This window comes from Diprion similis, chromosome 11 (assembly GCF_021155765.1).
Source record: "Diprion similis isolate iyDipSimi1 chromosome 11, iyDipSimi1.1, whole genome shotgun sequence".
Lineage (NCBI taxonomy): Eukaryota > Metazoa > Arthropoda > Insecta > Hymenoptera > Diprionidae > Diprion > Diprion similis.
The window spans coordinates 11,328,789-11,351,052 of NC_060115.1; the positions used below are offsets into that span (position 1 = coordinate 11,328,789).

The following is a 22,264-nucleotide window of genomic DNA, read 5'->3' on the forward strand; positions in this document are numbered from 1 at the left end:
CTGTTTTGGTTTGATAGAAGCCACGAAGGCGTTAAACGTGTAGTCAGGCTTATATTATTTAATATCTAGAAAAGAATTTCGTTGATGGAAATAGGCAAACGTTCTCGCTCAACATCCTGGATGGCTGACTAACCATTATTGCTAGTGAAAAATAATTTGACAATATTCAGCGCTATTATTTCAGGACAACTATAAGTTGAAAATAAGCCCAACAGAAAACATTGTTTATTTCATCTGTCACCAGTATCAAACTTTGACGCTTTAGCACAACGTGATGTATATGAGTATATTACACAGTAAATGGTACAATTAATCGATTAATTCCTCATACTTTCACTTTTCACGTATATTTCTAAAATATCTATCTCACTTGCACACTCAGACTTTAGCAAATTCTAATTTAACCTTGTCCGAAACCTAGACGCGATATAAATTCTACAACTATCTCTATATTCACACGAATATTATAATTTTCAATAGATAACGTTAAAGTAGTGGCAAAATTTGGGCATGATTTTCTATCATCTATGTCACAGGTGAGTATGTTACAAATGAACAGTGTGTGCGGGTGTAACTTATTACTATTACTACGACTTACGAATTATCACCTATGAATATAATTCACAATTAAAATTAAAGATCGTCTTACTCCTATTACTACGATTATTTTCTGTTATTGATGTCGTTTCTACAATTCGTAAGATCAAGACAGTCCGACGTGTATAGAGAAACCGATCTTCTTGTAGATATATACAAATATCTATATATATACATATACACCATATATATGTATATTTATATATACTCTCTTCGCAAGTTTATTTTGTCACTGGGTTAGAGAATGCATATCTATAGAAGCTACTCGGTCATCATTGATTGTGAAAATTGTCATAGCAGAACTAAGATGACTCAAAATTCATTTGGGTATTATTGACCATTGTCAATGGATTACTTTCAGTAGGCACCTGTGAAATAGGGGTGGCAGCAGGTCCTGCATTTACCAGCGTCGTCGAAGTATTTGTTACAGAGTCAATTTCCAAACTTGGAGTTGTTGACTTCATCCGAGAATTTACTTTTGCTTTAGTTTGTTGTTCCATGATATCAATTTCTGCCCAGATACTTCGTACTTCTTTGAACAACTGCAAAATAGTATTAAAGTGCATTTATAAAACAAACATGAAAATGGAATTAACTGATTGTCTTTCATGTTTTTGCTTTTTCCACTAAATTAGTGGCAGAGAATAGAAGTTTGCAACGTTCCTGGATATTAAAAATTTTCTTGTAATTAAACGCAAATATTTGTTGACGGAAATCTCGCACACATACTAACTGTGCAACGATCCTAAAGAGACCAGAACCAGCAAGCCTTTATGTCATGTAAATGAAAACTATAAAATTTGAGATCATGTACCTGATTGAGCCAAGTTTCGTCAGCAAGTAATTCGTTAAGTATAATAGTTGTATCCTTATGCGGATCCGCAACTCGCTTATCAGCTACTCGCTTGGCACACTCCAAGAACATTAGATACTTTTGATGCGCCACCTTATTGTACAGAGCTACCTTCCCTTGACATATTCGACATAGAAAAAAATCCTGAAACGATAAGGAAAGAAAAATATTCAGGTTTGTGAAATGCTAGTGTCTACCCAATGATTAATATTTTTTGAAAGTAAGTAATAAGTTTAGTTTCATGAAATATCTGTGTGACGGTAGTAATTCAATGACAAAGCATTCAGCATACCTTCTCTTGAGGGATTCTAGGGTCTGGAGGCGAGCCTTCGAGAGTAGTGCCGTTGTACGGTTGACCATACAACAGAACTCTGGCGTGAATTTTCTGCTGCTGACAACCGGTACATTGTTTTCCTTTACATTCAGACGCTGGAAGATCTTTAAGGATATTCAGGCATGGCCATGTGGATATTGCTGTTACAACATTTGGTTTCCATTTTGTGGTAGCCAAAAGTCGACGTTTTCTTTCTTCAGTTACTTCATCAACTGTTTTTACATTGGACAGGAAATAATCATCTGAAATGATGACATTGATATCTTACATTCGCAAATATAAAAAAAAACACACACCCACATACAGACATACATTAACCAGTTGTAGACGAGAAATTAAATTTTTTACCTTGTTCCTGAAATATTTCAGTGAGAAAATTCGAATCGAGGGCTTGAGAAATGAGCGTTTGTATGTACACTTCGAAGTTGTCCTGATACTTTTCCGTATCTTTCATTGATTTGTCAATATGTTCGCTATCAAAATAATATAGTCTATTAGTTATAAGTGTAATATCTATGATTGTCTTGACCACACGGAACAATGTATCAACCAGTTTCCTGGATTGATACACACAAACTTACCTATCGTCGATAATCATTTCATCACGTAGAAATTCTACGACGGTTTCCATTTTGCCTTGCTGCCAGAACTTTATTGGAACTTGTTGGTATATGTGACGATTTTGAGGCGCCCAGCCAGAATACTAAATTAAAAAATTCAAAACCCATCGTTATTAACATTGCAGTGAAAGAAATTCCAAAATGTTTACATTCATTCAGCAAGCAGCATTATTACCGTAGATATGTTTCTGTACAAGGTTTTCCCATTCGATTTAAAAGGCTCGTATTTCTGAAGTAGCGTCTTGCCATCTATTCTCCAAAGGGCGGGAAACTCTTCATCCAAATCCGACTTAATTACCACGAATTCGCCAGACTATAAACATAACCAGTTCGACACAAATTAATGACTTGATAAAAGAAAGCCTGACAAGACATTAAGAGCATGGAACTGAAGAATTTTAACGAAAATTATGGAAGCAATTGGCTCCGATTTAGCCAATTGACTGCTATGCTTTGTAATTTTTGCAGCTTAGACAGATGAGAATATCATTCTATAATAGGTATGTGGAACTCAGTGTACTACTCATGCTTCTGACTGAAGGAATTTACAGTTAAAAAAAAGCAATCAGTTTTATTTCACCTAAACATAACAAATTGCGGTATGAAAATCAAATAATACTTTCATATGAAATTACCATTTCCTCTGAATCATCCACAGAATGCTGCATGCAACCGATACATCTCCTTATTTTATTGAACCAAAAATTACTTTAAATCTCACCATAGTATATTTACACGTGCTTTGGAACCAAAAAACTACTTTTATAAGTACTACTATTTAAAAACAATTCTAATAATCTGAAACTTTGTCAATAGACATTGATACTTTATAACTTTGCCCATTGATAATATAGTCCAAAATAAACGATGGCTTTGAATAACATTCTTAGGAGTGATCAAAATAAACCTAAATTACTTGCAAATTGCTAACTAATTCCAAACGATAATTCCGCAAGATTCAAGTTTGTCTTCATGCAACACACTTAATTTTTAATGTGTCAATAGACATAAAGCGAATACGGACCTTGAATGGCGATATATCCAAATCATCATCACTGTTAACTGGGATTACTTTATCTTCTAGTTTAGTCGATGCTTTTGTTGCATTGCCAGAATGTTTCCCAAGAGTGCCTTGCTTTTTTCTCGATGCTTTTCTCTGTACGGCAATATCTCCTGATGAATATCCATCCTCGTCGATAATTCTTCTCGTTTTCTTCGTTATGACAGGTCTACTTCTTTTCTTTTTTTTCTCCTCCTCCTCTCCGACCAGTTTAACAGCAGGTGTCCATGCTGGATCAGAATCAGAATCACCGAGCTCCTCGTCGTTGTCAAAGTAATCAATGCCCTGCTGCCGATCGAGAAACTGTTTCACCGATGTTTTCTCCTTTGCTTTTCTTCTAGACGTCTCACGTCTCGGAGGTAGCAATAAGGGATCCACTGTAATCAATCAAAATATCAGACGTGATTTAGAAAAAAATAAGATTTCATCAGAAACACAAATGATATTTGATATTGACAATATTTTAATACGAATGAAGTAATGAATAATAAAATCAATTGTTTAGCGTTGATTATAGAATAAAAAACATCATAAGATAAGTTATTCACCTTCTTCCATTTTTTTTGCATTCTTCTCAGCAACAGCAGCTGCAGCAGCCTCGGCTGCAGCCGCTGCAGCTTTCCTTTTTCTATCCGTCGGTCCACCAGGTTTTATTGGCCTACCTTTCCGAGGCTTTCCTTCCGATTTGGTAGTTGTATATTCCACACATTTCTTTTCACTTTTTTTGGGAGGAAATGAGAAGTCATCATCACTAGTAAACCCATCATCGCTAGAATCAAAGTTTTGCTTTTTTCTCTCCTTAGGTAAAGGGAAGTATCTTGGATCGTTGGCATAGTCAATTGTCGTGTTCTTGGAGGTTGGTTGGACTGTTTTTTCTTGAGGCTGCGTATTGACGCCATTTGTGGAAGCTCGAGTTGAACTTTCAATTGACGCTGGTTTATGTGGTTCCGGTGGAATGTAAGGCTTTGACCTATTCCATGTTGCCTTTCTACCACCACGAATCGCAGGTGGAGGAGATGGATCTCTTTCACCTTGTAAGAATTTGAGATAACTAGTCATAAAGCCAGAATTAGGATCTTTGCCGCTACCCGGCCCCTTGGCGTCTTTGTTAATTCGATTATAACTCTGGACAGGTTCTTGATTTTGTTGAAGAAACCCTAATTCTTCTTCGATATTTGGAACTATGACCTTAGGCTGATCGTCTCTCGCATCTTGATTGTAATTTGCATGGTTTGTTGAGTTCTCACCATATGCAGCAGGTGCTATTTCAACTGACGATTGAAACTCGTGCGAATGATGAGCATGATGCCCAGGTGGTATGTGAAACGCCGGAAAATATGGTATCGGCGGGGGGGCGTGATGGTGGGTAACCATCAAAGACTGATGTTGATGTGCAGGATTACTAACAAAGTTACTAGAATGATGTAACGTCGTTTGAGAAGCAAATGTTCCTGGAGTCGAAGGAAAAATTTTTGACGGTGGTGGAGGAATATTCCACCTATCAAAATCGAAATAACCGTTTTGTTGCTGCTGATTAGCGTTATGATGAGCAGGAGGTGGTATTCTACTTAAATACTCTGTCATAGCTGCCGCTCCTGCCAAATCATTAAGTGACGACCCATGTGTTCCTTTCTCGACATTTTTCCTCTTCTTACTTACAGCATCAACTTTCCGCCTTTCTTCAACCTGTTTCTGCTGCTCGGCCGGATTGGGAGTAGAAGCTTGTTGCTGTATCTGACATGAGCCCTGCTGCAAGGTCTGTAAATTTTTAACAATGCTCATAGGATCACCCCTACAGCTGCTTAGATCCTGTAAAGTAACTTGGCTTGAATCAAAATAAGCCTGTTGCCGTTCAGAAATATTTAAAACTCTCTGCGCCTGCTGTTGAACGGGTAAATTTTGCGTACTCATATCTGCGTTACTAGCCGGGTAAGTTGTAACTGGAAATTTTCTACTGGCATTTGTCTGTCTATTATCATTTTCCCAACAAACCTGCTGTTTTTGATTCTGGCTAAATTCCTGCTGCCTTTCGTAGCTTCTGTTCTCCGCGTTGTAACTGGCCTTGTTATTCTCCGTTGTTCCTAATGCCCTAGTAATCACTGAAGAATATGCGACCTGATTTTGAGATGCTGGTCTGGGAACGGTAACATCCAATGGAGAAGGAGGCGTGACTTGTTGAACAGTTGCTTTGAACTGGGACCCGTTAGTACATTGACTTCCACTAGGCTCCCCGTGCTGCTGTAAAGGAGACGGAGAAGACATTGTTGCCATTGGGCTATTATACATCGGATAAGCAGGACTTGGTACATGGCCCAGAGGACTGGCCTGTGAATGTGCTTGCAGAGGACTAGGCCTCCTTGGTACAACAACTGCGCAGTCGGGCCCATTTTGCGTAGAATTATTTGAAGAATATGCAGAGTCTGTGGAAGTCGTAGACTTTGATCTGCCAGAGTGATGATATTCGGAATCGCTTGTAGAGCTTGTAGAATAATGTCTGTAAGGAGTTGCCTGCTGTTGCTGTTGTTGTTGTTGTTGTTGCTGCTGCTGCTGTTGCTGTTGTTGCTGATTTAATGCGTGGAACTGTTGTTGGCTGTGCTGCTGTTGAATATTGCTGTTAGTTGGAGTTCTTTGACTGTTGGCTAATTTACTGTTCGCGTTATTACAATTGGTCGTATTATTGCCGGCATAATTCAACCCCCTAGAATCGATCAGAGAAAAGCTGATGGGTGATGATTGGCTATTCTCGTGAGCATTTTGATCTGTTCTTCTGTGCTCACCATGGCTACCTAGTTCAGGATAAATTTTAGTTTGTGCTTTAGTTTGAATTGATTGGGGAGTTACTGCAGCTCCCTTGCTGGGGGGGGAAGCGAAGTTGCTATTTCTTGCTGGTTGTTTTTCCTGAACTTGCGAAGGTGTCGTTCTCACTGCAGCACTTGTATTCAAAAAAATAGAAGTTGTCGACGCCGACCTTATCGGAGGTTGTGGGATCCTGTATTCCTTGCCCAATGTATTGCTGGCTGTAGAGACAATACACGATTGTTGATGCTGAAGAGAAGATTGAACCTTTGCGTTAGAAGATTGGTTCCCACTTCCAGCTGCGTAATTACTAGAAAGAGGTTCTGATCCGAATGACGCAGCTCCTTGTTGAAAAAATGGTTGAGTACTGTTAGCCGTTGGAGCAGAGACCACTGGTTTCACAGTAACAGCCGGAGACTGTGGCCTGACACTAGTGACTTTCTTAGTCTCTGTATAGTTGGATGATTTGAACTCGGCTGCCGTTACTACAGGAGAAGGTAGCTGCGAATTCAGATTGTTTAAGGTTTGAGCTGCAGCAAAGTGGGCGTTGAACGTATTTTCATACGCAGTTCCACCAGACTTGGACGAAGGAGGTCCAGGTGAAGATGGAACAACACTTTCGTGTGGTAAAATGCCAAAAGGGCTGGGAAGTTGGGAATTATTTTGATGTGTCCATGCTAAGCTTGACGTTGTTGGTGACGAAGCGTTTCCCTGGTGCTCAAAGAATGTTGCTTGGTGCGAAGAGTTATAATTCTCTCTAAGTGTTGAAATTTCATTTTCCGTCGAAGTGTTTTGCTTCGTCGTGGCAACTGCCTGAGCGTGAACCAGGGCTTGTCTATGCTGCGAAACGTAATGCGCTTGTTTAGTATTTGCATGATGAAACAGGGGGGAGAATACATCGTAGCCGACCGGAGGCGGAGATAGAAACCCTCCAGGATTAAACGGCGAAGGTTGTCCTGCCAGCGTTGCCGTTGTATGAGCTGCTTGCAAAAGCAGCTGCGACGTTGTCGAGGGGGCAGATTGGGTAACAGCCGTGGGCAAATGATGAGATGCAAAATCACCGCTCGTGGTTGGACTCGTAGTTTGAAACGTGCCAGCAGCACCACTTGTGGCTAAACGATTGTACGATGCATACCACGGCCCAGCGGGATCCATAACCCACGCTAAAGCACCAGAGTGCCTAGCCTGCCTGATCTGCTTCTCGCGGACTTTGATCTCCAAATTCACGAACTATAAACTCGACGATAATCATAACATTAATCTTTTATTGTCAATCTTTTTGTATACTTTGAATGTCGATTTAAAAGTCACATTGAACCGTCGTAGATTATCTGTGACCGTCACAGCGTTTGCTTATGTTTCAGTAAAAGATAAGGCGACGCCATTGCATCCTGAAATACAGAAAAAAGAAAAACAATTAATTTCAAGCTCTCAAATCTCAGTTATAATAATTCACTTAAAATTTGCTGCTTTATTGCGGAAATTGACTCACGAAATATTGTTATTTCTATTGTACAAAATAAAATTTATTCAAGGGCTAATTGTATGCCTAAAAACGTGATTGATTTACTCCACACTCGAGATGAGTAGTACAAATTTGATGCACAAAATTCTAAGATGTTTTCAGTTCTAATCCTTTTTCCTTAATACATGTTCCTTAAATAGATTTCATTGGTCGATAAAATGTGTTTAAATTCAGTTCATGCTAATTTTTGGATTAGTTTCTATTCTGTATATGCTTCTACACAAATTCCGCATGTATAGTGTCATAAAATGATCCAAATTATACAAAAGATTACCTAATGTCACAGAGAAATCTTACACTCTCGCAATAATACTGATAAGGCAAAACAAGATAGAGAAAGGAAATCTAATGTCTTAGAATAAGTGACTTAAAAACAAAATCAAAAAGTAGCGATGAACTAAATAATTAAAAAGATGAACAATAATATTGAGAAATAATGGATAAATTTTTAGGACATGAATAAATGTTCCAAAGGCACTAGACATTTTACTACTCTTGGATACTAATGACTCTTGTGAGTGATGTCCTTGATCTTTTCCAAAACTTGTATCAGAGATAGATGAAAAAAAAAAATAGAAGACAACAAATAAAGATTATTGCAATTAAGATGTCAGGATGTAAAAGTATTATTTTTTTGTTTCCAACGCACAAGTCAATCCATAAAGTATATCTGCAGTATATTTAAAAATGTGACATACTTTTTAGTTAATATATAAGTAAAGTTTCACCAGTTTTCCCCAAAAACAGTAGTGAAAATTTATCGGTTTAATGCGCACTAACCTCAAAGTATAATCTCACATTTACATAAACGTTTTTAATCAATTTTCAAGATTTCTCTGTTGGAATTTGAACTAGAACTGAGAAAATAAAGTTTGATATTAAAAAAGATGATCTTACTCGTTTAATATAAATAAAATGTAAATCTAAAACTATGTAAAGGATGCGCTGAACGATTGATGACGAACAGATGAAATCCAATGATTCGTTTTGCAAAGAGAAGGAAAAATACTAGAAACACTAAAATGTATTATCAAAAATAAGAAAATTTAAATTTGAAAAAATGTTGCAGGCATGTTTCTTGAATTTACAGATACATTAAAAAAGCTATAAAGTTTTTGTGATCAGAATAACATAGCACTTCAAAGCTATTCATTTCTGTTATCTTTCATCTCTAGTAACTGGAAGATACATACTAATATAAAAAAAGTGATTCATAAACCTGTACGCACGTCGTGTAATTGACATGAGATTATGAAGAATTATCATCACTATAATTGCCAAGCAAAAACCTGTTCCTTTGAAATGGCAAGATAGTAAAACGTGCAACAACCGTTGTTGTGTGGCACCTCAAGACAAGTTTTGCAAAAAATGACATACGAGAGATCGTTGCAGCTTTAAAAAGCTGTGATCGGAATTGTGTTCCATTTTTAATTAATAAGTATAATAAACAAGGAGCCTACCGACCAGGAGGAAAGGTGATTAAGGGAAAAATGAACTGTTTATAGATCTCCTGTGTGTTAGTTGATGTGTATAGAACAGAAATATCACGCGAATATCCTTCTCGACTGATATAATAATGACTGTAATTTATCGCGTAACTTGTAATTAGGAAAATTAATTATCAATAAACTTACAATAATAATTGAGTAACACGTGAACACGTTGCGGGAGTGTAAGTACGCGTGTATTTGTACATAATAGAAATGACAACAATACACGATCGCATCGCGATGCGCCACCACCTCCATTATTGACTAGAAATCTACCGGGTGATCCCGGTTAGGCGATACGCGATGCTGATAAGAACCGAATGATAGTCGACGAAGAGTTGAAACGATTCGCTTAACAGGTGCCCCGTCAATGGGTTCCCAAACAAGTTGCATTGGTATTCTAGTTGCCGCTGGGAAATGGCATTCCCGACGGTCCGAGAACGGAGTTCTTTTACCGCGTAGCAAAGGTGCGTTTTTTTAATGAGAACAAGCGGAAGGATGAGTTAACTACGGTATTTACCTCGTCGGTGATTAACCCAAGTTCGTAATTCGGTGTTCCGGTATTTAACCGGAGATATAAACGTTTCGTTCTTAAGATAACACAGTAAATATGGCTCTCCAAGAAAATATCCAACACGCACGGTGCACCGATCGGGTGTTTACAAGGGTGCCTGAATCCTCACATGATTCGCTGGTAAAAGTACATACTTTACACTAATATCATTCGATAAGTTCGCCGTAACACTTTTTACACAAAATTATAGTCACGGTTATCATTTGTCATAAAGATACCCGAACAATGTTCCCACGGAGTGCCCATTATAGGCTGCCATTTTGATCCGAGTCAACAATAGAGCGCGCCATCTATCGATTCCTGAGGGGCAGAGGCGGGATTTTTCAAACAATGAAGGGGAAAGCGTTTCTCTCCCTCCTCGCCCTGCGCTCTTTAACCGCCCACGCCTCCTCGCTCCGTTCTCTCGGTGACCCAGAGACTAAGCAGCCGGCACTCTTTTCCTTTATGTCTCGGGTATTCGCCAAGCGTGCTTCTGCCGATGTGGGTGCTGGCTCCTTCGGGAACAACATTATGCAATATATATTAAATTGCAATTATTTCCGTTATGTAATATCGACTTTTTTTTTTGTCATACTACATTCCCTTTGATCTGTTTCTACTCAGCTGCACCACGCGCCTCATTCAATATGTATTACATAATACACGCGGCGAAACAACCTGTTGACCATGGAATAAATGTCCCTAATTTTTAACCAAATTTTCATGTTTTCTTCCCCTCTGCTTGGAACCGTGTTACGCTACAGTTTTCAATTTATGAGTATATTGTACACATACAAACAACGATTGTAATTTTGTAGTATTACGATAAATTAAATTTGACCAAACACTCCGTTATCGTACCGAAATTTTCTCATTCAAATTCTAGACTTCCCTAAACGTTTTTCTCTTTGCCAATTACGCTGTCGATGTTGATAACTCACAGATTGTTTTACAAGTTTCAATAGAAATTTGACAGGAAATGTCATAATTATTCTGCCCGCAAAAACAATCCACCTATCACATTACGCATAAGTGCATATCATAGTTTCAAAACCATAAGAGGCATTAACTGCGCGTGAAGGTCAAAAACCAATTTTGCAGGTGTGTCGCAAGGTTACATCAAATTTGCATGCGAATTGATGTTTTTATTGACTTAATTATTACCTAATCTACGATCATTTCTACGCCGAGATATGTATATTATAGCATTATAATTTCGGTTTGTCTCTAAGGCTTCAGTCCTCGATACGCAACGTGAATATTGGCTGCGATGCGCGAGGCCGGCAGAAGAATATCGGAGGGGGGAGAGACATTAAGTCGGCAGAGATTCACACACGAGACTCCTTGACTCCTCCTCCCGGCTCTGGTTCGGTTCCTCGTACGATCAACCCGCTCTAAGCCCGCTCTTCACGAACATTCCGCAATACTCACCCAACTGCACCCGACCTTGGGGTGGTGGGTCCGTCGCTTCCATCCTTGCGTTAGATTCATCCGTTATAACGCACCTCCGACCCGCTTCTTAAAAACCTACCTGTAGCTTTCAGCACAACCTTAGTACAGAATTTCTTCCGCCGAATATATGTTGTACATAAAGACCCAGAAGCTTGGATTTTTTCGTATAATTTACACGAAAGCATTCTGTTACGGTTCAGATAAGTACTGGACTGTTGAAAAGTCGAGATGATATCTTTAGGCGGTGGGTTTCAAACTGTTATAAGGGTGCCATCCTAGGTATTATGAATGTAACAAAACTTATTTTACTTAATAATCATTCTTTATCTTGCGGATGTAATTTTTACAATAAATTGTACAACTGCAGTATTGAAAAATTCATGCAAAATACTTTTCCTTTCTTTAATTCCTTTCCAATTTATCTTTTTCTTCTTGATTTTCAAGCCTGTTGATTTAACCGTATTTTTGATTACACAATTACCTATTATACATAAACAGTGATGATTTTCAGTCATTTTTTGCAATTTTTCTTTTTCTTTTACAAACGTCTAATACTTCTCAACCAATTCGTGTATATGTGTATATATATTTTTTTTTTTTTTTTTTTTTTGACAATGGCCCTATAATTAAAATAAGTTTGATTCCACGGAAATGACGTGAAAATTTTTTTTTACCAACTTTTATTAACTAGATAATCAAATTATGATAGAATTAAACTCGAAAGATTACGTGAACAATGGTACGTCTCGAACATAGATCTTAGATCCATATTTACAAACACTACACCCTAAGAATTTAACTATTTTAAACATTTCTCCTACTTTTAAAGTCTTACGAAAATTTTACAGGCACACATCCGTTATTATTTCTTCCAAAACACTCCATATGTGAAATAAAAAGAAACAAACCAGCGTTTGCAAATGATCTGAAATATTTTCACTGAAAATTACAAAATTCTATCCTTGAAACAACAAATCACTGTTACACAGCTAAGAATAAACAACATTCATTGCTATAATAATATTACAATAATAATAATGTAAGAATATATATTTATGCTATTATGTGATAACTGGTGATCATGATATTTCAATATTGATTCAATTGTCATTCACTCGATTGATAATCCATAATAGTATTAATGACGTGATTGATTATTGCTAATTAATAGAATTGTTGCAGGGTGATTTATTCTTTTTTCGTTTTTTTTTTTTCTTATTTCTGCTATAATGTAATATTGAGTCGTACACTTGTACGTGATATGAGTAGAAAATAGGATTCAACAATTAAGACACTTAGTTGAGTATATCGCAGTCGTTGTAGGAAGTGTACTGATGCCGCCTTGCCTTTAACCCTGACCTGGGCTATTTTTAATTGATTTATCTTTCATTTTCTTTTATTTTTCCCCTAATTTTCAGAATGTAAAAAACGAATACATACACTTGATTATAGCATGGTATCTATATTGAATCAGCATCTAGCAGTTCATCAGTTTTCATATGACCGAAAATCAGAATTGAAATGAATGGTCTAAACCTATGGTCCGAAACAATAAATTGTGGCAGTTGTATATCACGACGTGTTCTAAATTGGATGAGAACAGTATATTATGCATTTCAAAGAGGAACGGAATTCTATTCCAGGTGAACATCTATAACTCAAAGAAGTTTGCATACTGTATTATATATAAGGTAGATTGTTGACACGTAAATTATAACGGTTTCTATAAATGTCTAATCTGTTGAAATAAATAATCTACGAAAAAGCTTATTACAAAAGTATTAAATATCTGATCTCTATACCTCGAAATATTATGAAAGCAACGCATTAATTCGAGCGAAGTTTTGAATAAAAATTAAAATTATTAAATAATAAATAGGCTTACAAGTGGCATAGCACGGGGTGCATTTCCTAACACGACTTTGGCTTTGACAAAATACACCCACATTGATACCTAGTTACGGTAACATATAAAATGCAATATTCATACGATTGATATTGCTTTTCTGTCTGTCTTTATAAACTTCCGAAATTAGAAATGAATTTCTTATAATTTTAAAATAACCGTGCCGACGGCTACCTCATTTGTAATTTTCTTTGTTGCCAAACTCCGAATTTTCTATAGGCAGTGTTCAACAGCTGGTTCAGGTGACTAGTCAAGTGTTGACTGACTGCCGAAAACTCCCTCTGAATACGATCCTGTACAAATACAATCGAAATAGCCTTGAGAAAAAGTTCTACGTCAAAAACTAGAATTCACTTTATCAGTAACATCAAGTTACAGATGCGTCGAAATACGCGAATCAATGAATTATTCTCCGAAGATTGATTCTTACCTCAAATGGCTTCAGCCTTGCAGAATGAAATCTGTGAAGAGCCTCATGCATACGAACAGCCTTCTCCTCAAGCTGGGGAGTGTTCGGTGGAAAACTCTTCCAAAAATGCCTTAACAATTCGCACGTACACATGTACATATTACGTAATTCTTTCTCCAAATCCTTCGGAATTAATTCTGTAACAGAAAGGGCCAGTACATCAATTTTTACCACATACTTGGCGATTAGAGAAAAGTGCAGAACAGCTTGCAACCCATGTCATTGGCCTCTGGAAGTTTACTTGCAACTGAAAAAAGTTTCACGAACTTTTGAAAAAAAATCCAGGGTACTTACGTCCTAAACTATCTTCTCGAAAGCCTTTCATAAGAGCACCACCAGGCGTAAGTTCTCCCAAGGCAGATACTGCGGCTGCTGGGCTAACTAAAGAGGTTGCTGCATGTCTAGGTACATGGTTTCCATTCACCCAATTGCTTGCTTCTCTTCTGAGTTGCGTCAAGGTGACTTGAAGTTCTTCGTTAGTGGCTTCTGCACTTCCGCTACCCGGTACTGGTCCATGTAAATATCTATCAATGTGAGACAGATTGAGGGGGGCTGTGGTCTTTGCATTTAAGTCACAGCTGGCATCAAGATCATCGTATACTAATTTCTCTTGTATCCTAAGCTGTAAAATGATATAAAATATTGATTAATAATAATTTTTCACAAACAAATGCATTCTGTTGACCTCACAATGCAACCAATGATTCAGCTAAACTACCCACTTTTTTGGCTTTGGCACGATCTTCGATCTGGTTGGCAGTTTCAGTTTTAGTTGTTGATAAAGTTGTTGTTCCGTTTAAATGAAGTTGATTCGTATCTTGCGAAGTATTTGCGGTGCTTGCTTTCAGCACCATAATACTATGTTGATTAAACCTTTTGATCATGCTTTGGTGTACAATGTTGCCAGAGGCTTTATCAGATTTTCCTGACCCACTACCGTAATTTTCGTCAATAGATTTGTCTTCAAATGAAGAAATATCAACCAATGGGTCATTGATCCCCGTTTGAATATCTTTTTTCAACTCTTGGTCATCTATTTTGGCACATTCGGTGAAAAGATCTTTGGTCCCTGCGTTTATACGATCTCGATGGAAATAATGAGATTGGAAGAACTTTGTCCAAAAATCAGACTCCGACATTTTTTGCGGGACATTTTCTACATGCTTTTTTTTCACCGCAGGATATGTTTTGAATATACATTCGATTATGTCTACCGTTAAATTGTATTTCAAACCATTACATCCATCTGTTTGCGGCTTGATGTCAGCCTGAAAAATATGTTAACAAGATTAGGTACATTCATTTTACAAGAAATTGAAATATTGTTGTTGTTTATTACCAAAAAAGCGCCGTTGACTCCAATATCCTGACGCTGACCTTTCTTTGCTTGAGTATACTCAGCTGCGTGTTGAGCCCAGAATTCCTCAGAAGATATAACTTGTGTGATTACGAGATCACGATAGAGCTGTAGCAAGGTTGGATTTTCTTGCAACATTCTGTAAAAATCATACAGAAATGAACATTGGCTTCATTTTGGATAAACCAGTTCTGAAAATAAAATAAATGTACCTGTCCTGTGAAATACGAAAACAAATTATTTAGACAGCAAATTACATAACTTGCAAACAATTTCAGGGCTACTTGTTTACTTTGTTGAGCAGATTAGACGTGCGCAATGATACATTCTAATCAGCCAATGCTCGTTCATCGGACAGGTATAGCTTTATTTAATGTGACAAGATATATAGACTGTGACTAGAAATGGATAAATGTTTAAGTATGAGAACAGTGTGGGATATTGATAGAGTGAGGCTGTTCTTACATCTATAGCAAGGATATGAAGACTTGATCTTTAATTATTATGAATAATCAAGAATTTAGATGTGAAATATCGTAAAAGACTGCTGTTTTTCCATTACGTATATACCTTCGTGATGGGAGAAGATATTTCCACGCGAGATGCAGTATGATACAGTATCCTTAGCTTTTTTTCGCCCCCATGATTAAAAATGCTTCTGGAAAAATATTAAATATTCAGACGAAATATGGAAGTATTTTTGTACCGTAATAGATTTTCTTCAATTTTATTCATTAATTTTCCCTCTCTCATTTCTCTCTTTACATTACTCAATTCACAAGTCAAATTGCAGTTTATTCCGAAGCAAAAAAAACTACAGATCTGTATCAAATTGGGCTTACACAATGTAAAATTATATACGTAAAGGTAAAGTAGCCACCTTTATTTTCAATAGTAAAATCACTTCTGCTAATTGACTCTAAATATATCGTGAGCTAAATTCACATTCCATTGTTGTCATTTTTTTCAATTACTGCAAAACTAAGCGCAATAAGGACCTACAAATTTTTGTCAATCAGTCTTTTCCGATGAAAATACGTATAACCCAGTGCCAAAGAGATGGATACTAGGGACACCTTTAGTATGCTTATTTGACCAGGGACTTTGTACTTCGCAGAAGTTTACTCTCAGAAGAGTAATTAATTCTTTTAATGTCATCAAAGCCCTGTCTTCGTAGCCTTGTTTTACCGTGATAAAGCAAAGCACACATATATTTAGCAAACTCAACTCAACTCATTCTAAAATTGCAAAATACTCGTTTGTTTTCAACTTTTTTTTAGTTAATGTTACCAAAGTCAACCTTGTACGATTGATTACTACTTTAGGCATGTCGAAGTGAATATTGATTAGGCACTTGGAAACTGAGGCCCCATATCTCACCTATTTTTTTCTTCTAATTCTTTGTTGACCTTTCTTTTAAACTTGGGTAAAAGTTGTTGCAACAATTCTTTGACGTCATCCCTATCCTTGATCTGCGCCTCCTGCCCATTTCTATTTACAAAGTGAAATGTAGACGAGGATCCATCGTGAAGAACAACTTGTAGTTGAATTTTTGCTTTACCCTCTGGCGATATTTTTTGAACTAGAATGAATAATGAAAATTGAGTAAATGAGTACATTTCAAATACCCGACGTACGTTGAAAAATATTACAAATTTCAAATTATCATAATAATATAGCACATCTGTAAAGCAACATCACAAGGATGTGGGAAGTCCTGGAGATTTCGCAAATCGATAAAACTCATCAGACTGAAGTAAGAAAGAAAAGAAGCCGGCTGATGTTTGCATATGATGTTTCAGTTTCACAAGAGTTTTTTAACGAATACAGCACAATCATTTCATCAAGCCTTACGTTTAATATCAGCGTATTTGTGACTAACGGAAACAGTGTCCCTGTTATCCAACATCCATGCTATCCTCTCGTTCATTACGTACAAAGTGCCATCGCCCTTTTTATAACGAACTTGGCCCACTTGCATCAAAACATCTTCGGAAGAAGTAGTCATGGTGGATGTATTTCTTCAACTAATGTATCTGAAAATTTTCATTCATTTTAAAACTCTACAACGATTTAAATCCTTCTTCCAAACGTTGAAAAGAAGTTTCAATCCAATGTAGCATTCAAGTTGAATCTTAAAAAGGTACGTATTTACACGGAATCAAACTTTTTTAGGTGTTATATCGCCTAAAATATCTCTTTATACAGTCCTCGAAAAAAAAAAAAAAAAATGAATAAATAATTCCATAACAGATTACGTATTGCTTAATGTTAATGGTGCCACTTTTTAATTTGTATTAAATAACAAAACTCAGGTGAGTATTTATTGTAAAAGAATATAGTAAATAATGGATATAAAGAAACAAAACTAATGCCGCAGTTTTTAAAAAATCTTTTCATTTTTCTTTTTTTCTTCCTTTGAATACACAGAAGTATACGTAATATATGGACGTGTAGAAAAATGTGTGTATGATAATAACGTGATAAATGCCATTTGATTTTGACAGATCATCGGTAATGAGGATCCTTTCTCGGAAATAAAATAAATAATTGTTCAAAGGTAAATGTAAAATTAGAACGATAGATCCGAGCCAATGACGCGAGGTGAAAGATTAACGGGCAGAATGTTTCGTCAGCGATAGTGATACGTGCATACAATGTATGTATAAGGTACTACGAGTAGACACTAGACAGTCTCAATTATAAGAGAAGACTTGTTTGTCAAAGTCATCCTTGAATATCCGAAAATTCCATGTGAATGAAACTTTCTTTATAATAGGCATTCGAAGATGAGTGATAAAGATCGAATCGAAAATACGAGGCACAGCACAATGCGGCGAGGCAGATGTCATAATCTGTGAATGAAAAGCGGGGTAAAAAATTCTCAGTTCTCTCTCTCAACGGCGAGACACCACGCAACAGCGATGCGGCGTACCCGTGTACCCTACTTTTTATAACGTTCAAAACGTCACTATTTCACTAATATTCATCACTATAAAGTATCAGACCGATGTGTAAACATTGACTACGGTTTATGTGGGTGAAATGAAGTTGATATCGTGCTATTTACCGGTGAAAAATCGTGACAAAGTTAGGAGCGATCTACGGGAACCTCCCGCGACACAGCCATGTGCAGAAACACACATCTGCGAAAGCATCGCGAAGACGGTTACGGACGGTACAACACCATCGACCAGCGGCCGACGCTGGAATACCGCGCTAACAACACACGAACCGACTGACGTCCGGTTTAATATCTCGCGACGAATACTCCTCGTGATTTAAGGAAAGTTTTGCTGCTTGAACGAGGTCTCAGGGGGTCTTTTATTTTGTGTAAATAATTATTGCAAAATAGATTACTATCGTCGTTTATTACTTGTTAAGGAAATACGTCAAAGTATGATCATCGTCGTTTCAATAAATTATTCTTCCGCTATATTACCCACAATTCAAAATCGATTACCGCCCTGACGCGCTGAATTCAGATTTCAGATTCAGAAAATGATGTTACGATATATTCTTCGGTCAATGACTGAACTCTGAAGTCTTTTTGAGAACGTTATTATTCTAATGAGGTTTCATGTGTCTTAATGGGATTGCGGGTTAAACAGCTCTCGTCGATAAAGAAGTTACCGGCTTCTTACGATTCCATGCTCACTTACCCGTCGAGTACCGATCGAGAAAATTTTCCCGGGGGTAACCGACTTTGAATTTTTACATCAACGGACCGAATAACCTTTTCAAATATACTTTGAGATAATTTATTATTATGTATTTTTTTTATACATTCCGATAACGTGATTTACAATTTTTACTGCGGTTTACGAGTTTGAACTTAGAAATTCCAGTTTTGTAGATCCTGCAACTGTGCTTGTTGTAAAAGTAATGTCTTCTCTTTAACGACTTTTAATGCTTGACTGACACAATGGAAGGTAATTTCTTAATTAAAGAATTGAAGAGAAAAAGAGGCTAATTACAATTCTGCTCTATTTTTTTTTCTCGGAGACTAATTAAAAGTGCTCTCCACAGTCTACATCCTTATGACACTCATGCTGAGCATTTTATTATGAAGCTCTCGAAGAGAAACCAGATCGACTTATTTCCCTATTTTGAAAATTAGTCGAACTAAGATTTAACTGATCCATCACTACAACGCAAACATAGCATTGGTTTACTAGAAGACAGACAATATATTATGAAATTTGCCAAGAAAATAAAAATTCTGGGGTGTGGAGCCATTTAATTCAAACGCAGAGTTACAACTTTAGTACGGTTTTTAATACCTATCACAATAAGTGTTACCGATAAATATATTCCATATCTACCAGTCAGAAGTAAGCTTATTTCAGGTATAAGACTTGATACATGGATAAAGGGCAAATATGAAACCTATGTTATTCCTCTCCAATCTTCTTTGTAAATTGAGCTATAGAACAATTAGCAATGAAACCCTAAGAAACATTAATTGATTTGACAAGTTTTGAGATTAATTTGCAAGGTTTTTCTCAATTTCCTCAAAAATATTCATTGTTTTCTCACATTTTCTTAATTCAATACATTCGAATTCATATACCTATGTATATGGTCTGATTATACCTTAGAAAATAATTTGTATAATCAATTTGAGGAGATGTACATTTTTAAGAGTTGTGTCATCTTCTGAAATCTAATAACTAATGTCTGTTCTTCTAAATATAAATCAGCCAATGATATGTCACTGAGGATCACCAAAAATGTATTTACTTGTTTGAAAGTTAGATCAGCATGGCAATAAATATCCTACCTCAGTCCCCCTCATACACACATAAAATGAAAGTATCACCTTTCAGTCAATATCATGTCACGGTCATGTCGAAGGTTGCCATAGCAATAACGTCCCTCAACTCTTATTTTTAGGCCCATCATAATTTGAATTGAGTAGTTTCTTCACTTGTCTGATTGTTTCATAGAAGGATAATGTGGGTGTGCCGCAAAGGTGTATCACAAGTGTGATCTACTTTACACAGTTACACATCGACACTGATTCACTATATAGAAGACTTACCGAATCATATTATTAACACAGTTTTTCGCATTGATAATTCGAATACCAGGATACTAATTGCTTGATATTTTACAGATTTTGAATATGTGGTGCGGAAACAGGAGCTTCAGAAAATAGCTTTTGGCTCAGGATGCGAGAGGGATACTTCATCCAAAAAGGGAATGACTCCGTTCATGCGACATTACATATATGAAGATTTTCCAAACATTTCCCCTACCAAGTATAATCCTCTGGATGCATTCAAAGCCATTAACACCAAGGTTCTCTGGATAAAAAATTTCAACAAAAACAGTCATATTCTTCAACAACATTATCTCTTTTTTCCAGCCTTGTCCTTGTGCTATCAGCAGAAAGGGGTACAGTGGAATTGCTCGTTTTGCAGATACTTCGAATCATGGCGATGATCATCCTTCGCCTGCTGAATACAGCATTAGTACATTTCCTCCGAAAGTCAAACAATCGAAATGTCCGTTTTCATCCACAGCAAAACGACAGACTAATTCGATCAACAAAAATCCAGGGTATTACCTTCAATTACCACTAATTACTTTGACTTATCCAAACAAGAAATTAATGCTCCAATATCGCTGAGATAACATATATGATGCATGTATCAAATTGATTAACAATATTTATAAGTATAAAAGCAACTACATGAACAGAAACTGTTTCAGGCCAGGTACTCACTTGCCTGGAGGTAAACGTCAAATTATGTATGACCATAGTTTTGGTGGGCGTATGAAGATGCGCTTAGGTGTTGAGCTCAAGTGCTGTCAGCGAAATACTGACATTTGTGACCTGTGTCAGAGAAAACCGCGTGGTGATTATTGGCACAGACGTAACAAAAACTTTTTATGCAGACCGTGCATGCTCACGGAACATAGGGAACACAAACTATACAATGCGCCTCAACTCAAAGAATTTCATGCAAGTTTAAAAAAATATTGTTACGTTCTGAATGCCACAGTTTTTTGGGGCCATCAAAAAACAGAATTTGTAATTCATTATTTACATTTCAGAAAATACGAGATTGCTCAGAGATACATCGTCACGAAGGGATGCCTGCCAAAATATGGCTTATGCATCCGCAAGCTATACAAAAATGGAACCGATGCGAAGCATATCTCTCAGCTTATCTTATAGACTAATTTCCAATTTCTTATCGAGTAAAAACTACTTTGATATGGTAAAAAGGGTATCGCTTATACATGTTTGATGTAAATGTTACAATTACATAAACGAATTTCATAGTTTTTTATTACTATTGTTGTTAAATAGTTGTAATAACTTTGTAATGTGTGAAATTTATAATTAAAAAACGAACTAAGGTATCTATGCATCAGTTCATTTACCTCTGGTTATTATGAAACGTGAGTAAGATCGCGAAGGATAGAGACCGATATATGAATAGATTACATTCATTTAATAAGCGACACGTATACATCAATTCATTTTTAGGCATAATACACGTGATACAGATCTAAATGATTCTCATAATAGCAATACAATGAATTCTTTACTATTTCTAATATCTCTACTTGAGCACTATTTACAGAAAGATTATATAAAAATATTTCGCATGTTAAATGGTTAAATGCCTCAAATAATATAATATAGTAGTGTTTAACTGTATTAGAATATTGTATAACTATTATAGCTGTGTGTAACAGATAATATTTCATATTACACATTACGTATATGCGGTAATCAGTCAATCAGGAAAGAATTGCTTCTTGTCTAGATATTAAAAATATGCGCAGAGTAATACCACTTGTATCAATTGACGTATACTAACTGTATTGAAACAAGCTGTACTAAAAATATGTGTGAGGGCAAGTTTTACACTTATTTTTCTATTCAATATAAGGTGTTATACGCAGGATAAGTTTGTGGTTTTGCAATTCCATAAAAAGATATTACATGAAATGTGGGTATGCACCATACATATATAACAACTAAGTGTTTAGTTTTAGCTGCTGAGAGGACTGCAAAAATCGATACAATTTGTAAATCAAGTATAAACAGTTTTGAATTGGAACGAAACCTAATTATAAATTATTGTCACCGATTCAAGAATTGCTTTGATTTTAAAATAAAAGTTATTAAAGAAAAGGATTTATTTATATTAGAGATGATAGTTCTTAAAAAGTGTTATGAAATTTTCATATACGGCAACAAATCTAATACTGTTTTTGGGTTTATAAATAT

The 22,264-nt window shown here is 36.4% G+C and overlaps 3 protein-coding genes across 6 annotated transcripts; 1 reads left to right on the top strand and 2 right to left on the bottom strand.

The window, feature by feature from the left end:
- Positions 1-799: 799 nt before the first annotated feature.
- Positions 800-9,930, bottom strand: LOC124412200. Of its 2 annotated transcripts, XM_046891882.1 has the most exons (10): positions 9,796-9,930; positions 5,457-7,651; positions 4,013-5,222; positions 3,429-3,841; positions 2,580-2,717; positions 2,366-2,487; positions 2,133-2,257; positions 1,743-2,026; positions 1,412-1,594; positions 800-1,139 (listed from the first exon to the last, which is right to left on the bottom strand). In XM_046891882.1, exons 2-10 carry the CDS (start codon positions 7,413-7,415, stop codon positions 900-902), a joined length of 4,674 nt encoding a protein of 1,557 aa, XP_046747838.1. In that variant the 5' UTR covers positions 7,416-7,651; positions 9,796-9,930; the 3' UTR covers positions 800-899. The 2 variants fall into 2 exon arrangements, with proteins under 2 accessions (XP_046747838.1, XP_046747837.1); XM_046891881.1 differs by having other exon boundaries at positions 4,013-7,651.
- A 1,746-nt stretch (positions 9,931-11,676) lies between these two features.
- LOC124412299 (general transcription factor IIH subunit 1) lies at positions 11,677-18,211 on the bottom strand. The gene is made up of 8 exons (XM_046892054.1): positions 18,083-18,211; positions 16,867-17,048; positions 16,393-16,594; positions 14,995-15,151; positions 14,378-14,923; positions 13,950-14,277; positions 13,617-13,792; positions 11,677-13,479 (listed from the first exon to the last, which is right to left on the bottom strand). Exons 2-8 carry the CDS (start codon positions 17,018-17,020, stop codon positions 13,357-13,359), a joined length of 1,686 nt encoding a protein of 561 aa, XP_046748010.1. The 5' UTR covers positions 17,021-17,048; positions 18,083-18,211; the 3' UTR covers positions 11,677-13,356.
- Positions 18,212-18,872: 661 nt separating this feature from the next.
- Positions 18,873-22,154, top strand: LOC124412403. 3 transcript variants are annotated; one of them, XM_046892247.1, is made up of 5 exons: positions 19,751-19,987; positions 20,132-20,316; positions 20,384-20,577; positions 20,731-20,983; positions 21,076-22,154. In XM_046892247.1, exons 1-5 carry the CDS (start codon positions 19,969-19,971, stop codon positions 21,202-21,204), a joined length of 780 nt encoding a protein of 259 aa, XP_046748203.1. In that variant the 5' UTR covers positions 19,751-19,968; the 3' UTR covers positions 21,205-22,154. The 3 variants fall into 3 exon arrangements, with proteins under 3 accessions (XP_046748202.1, XP_046748201.1, XP_046748203.1); XM_046892246.1 differs by lacking the exon at positions 19,751-19,987 and adding an exon at positions 18,873-18,944 and having other exon boundaries at positions 20,731-22,154; XM_046892245.1 differs by having other exon boundaries at positions 19,749-19,987; positions 20,731-22,154.
- The last annotated feature ends 110 nt before the right edge of the window (positions 22,155-22,264 follow it).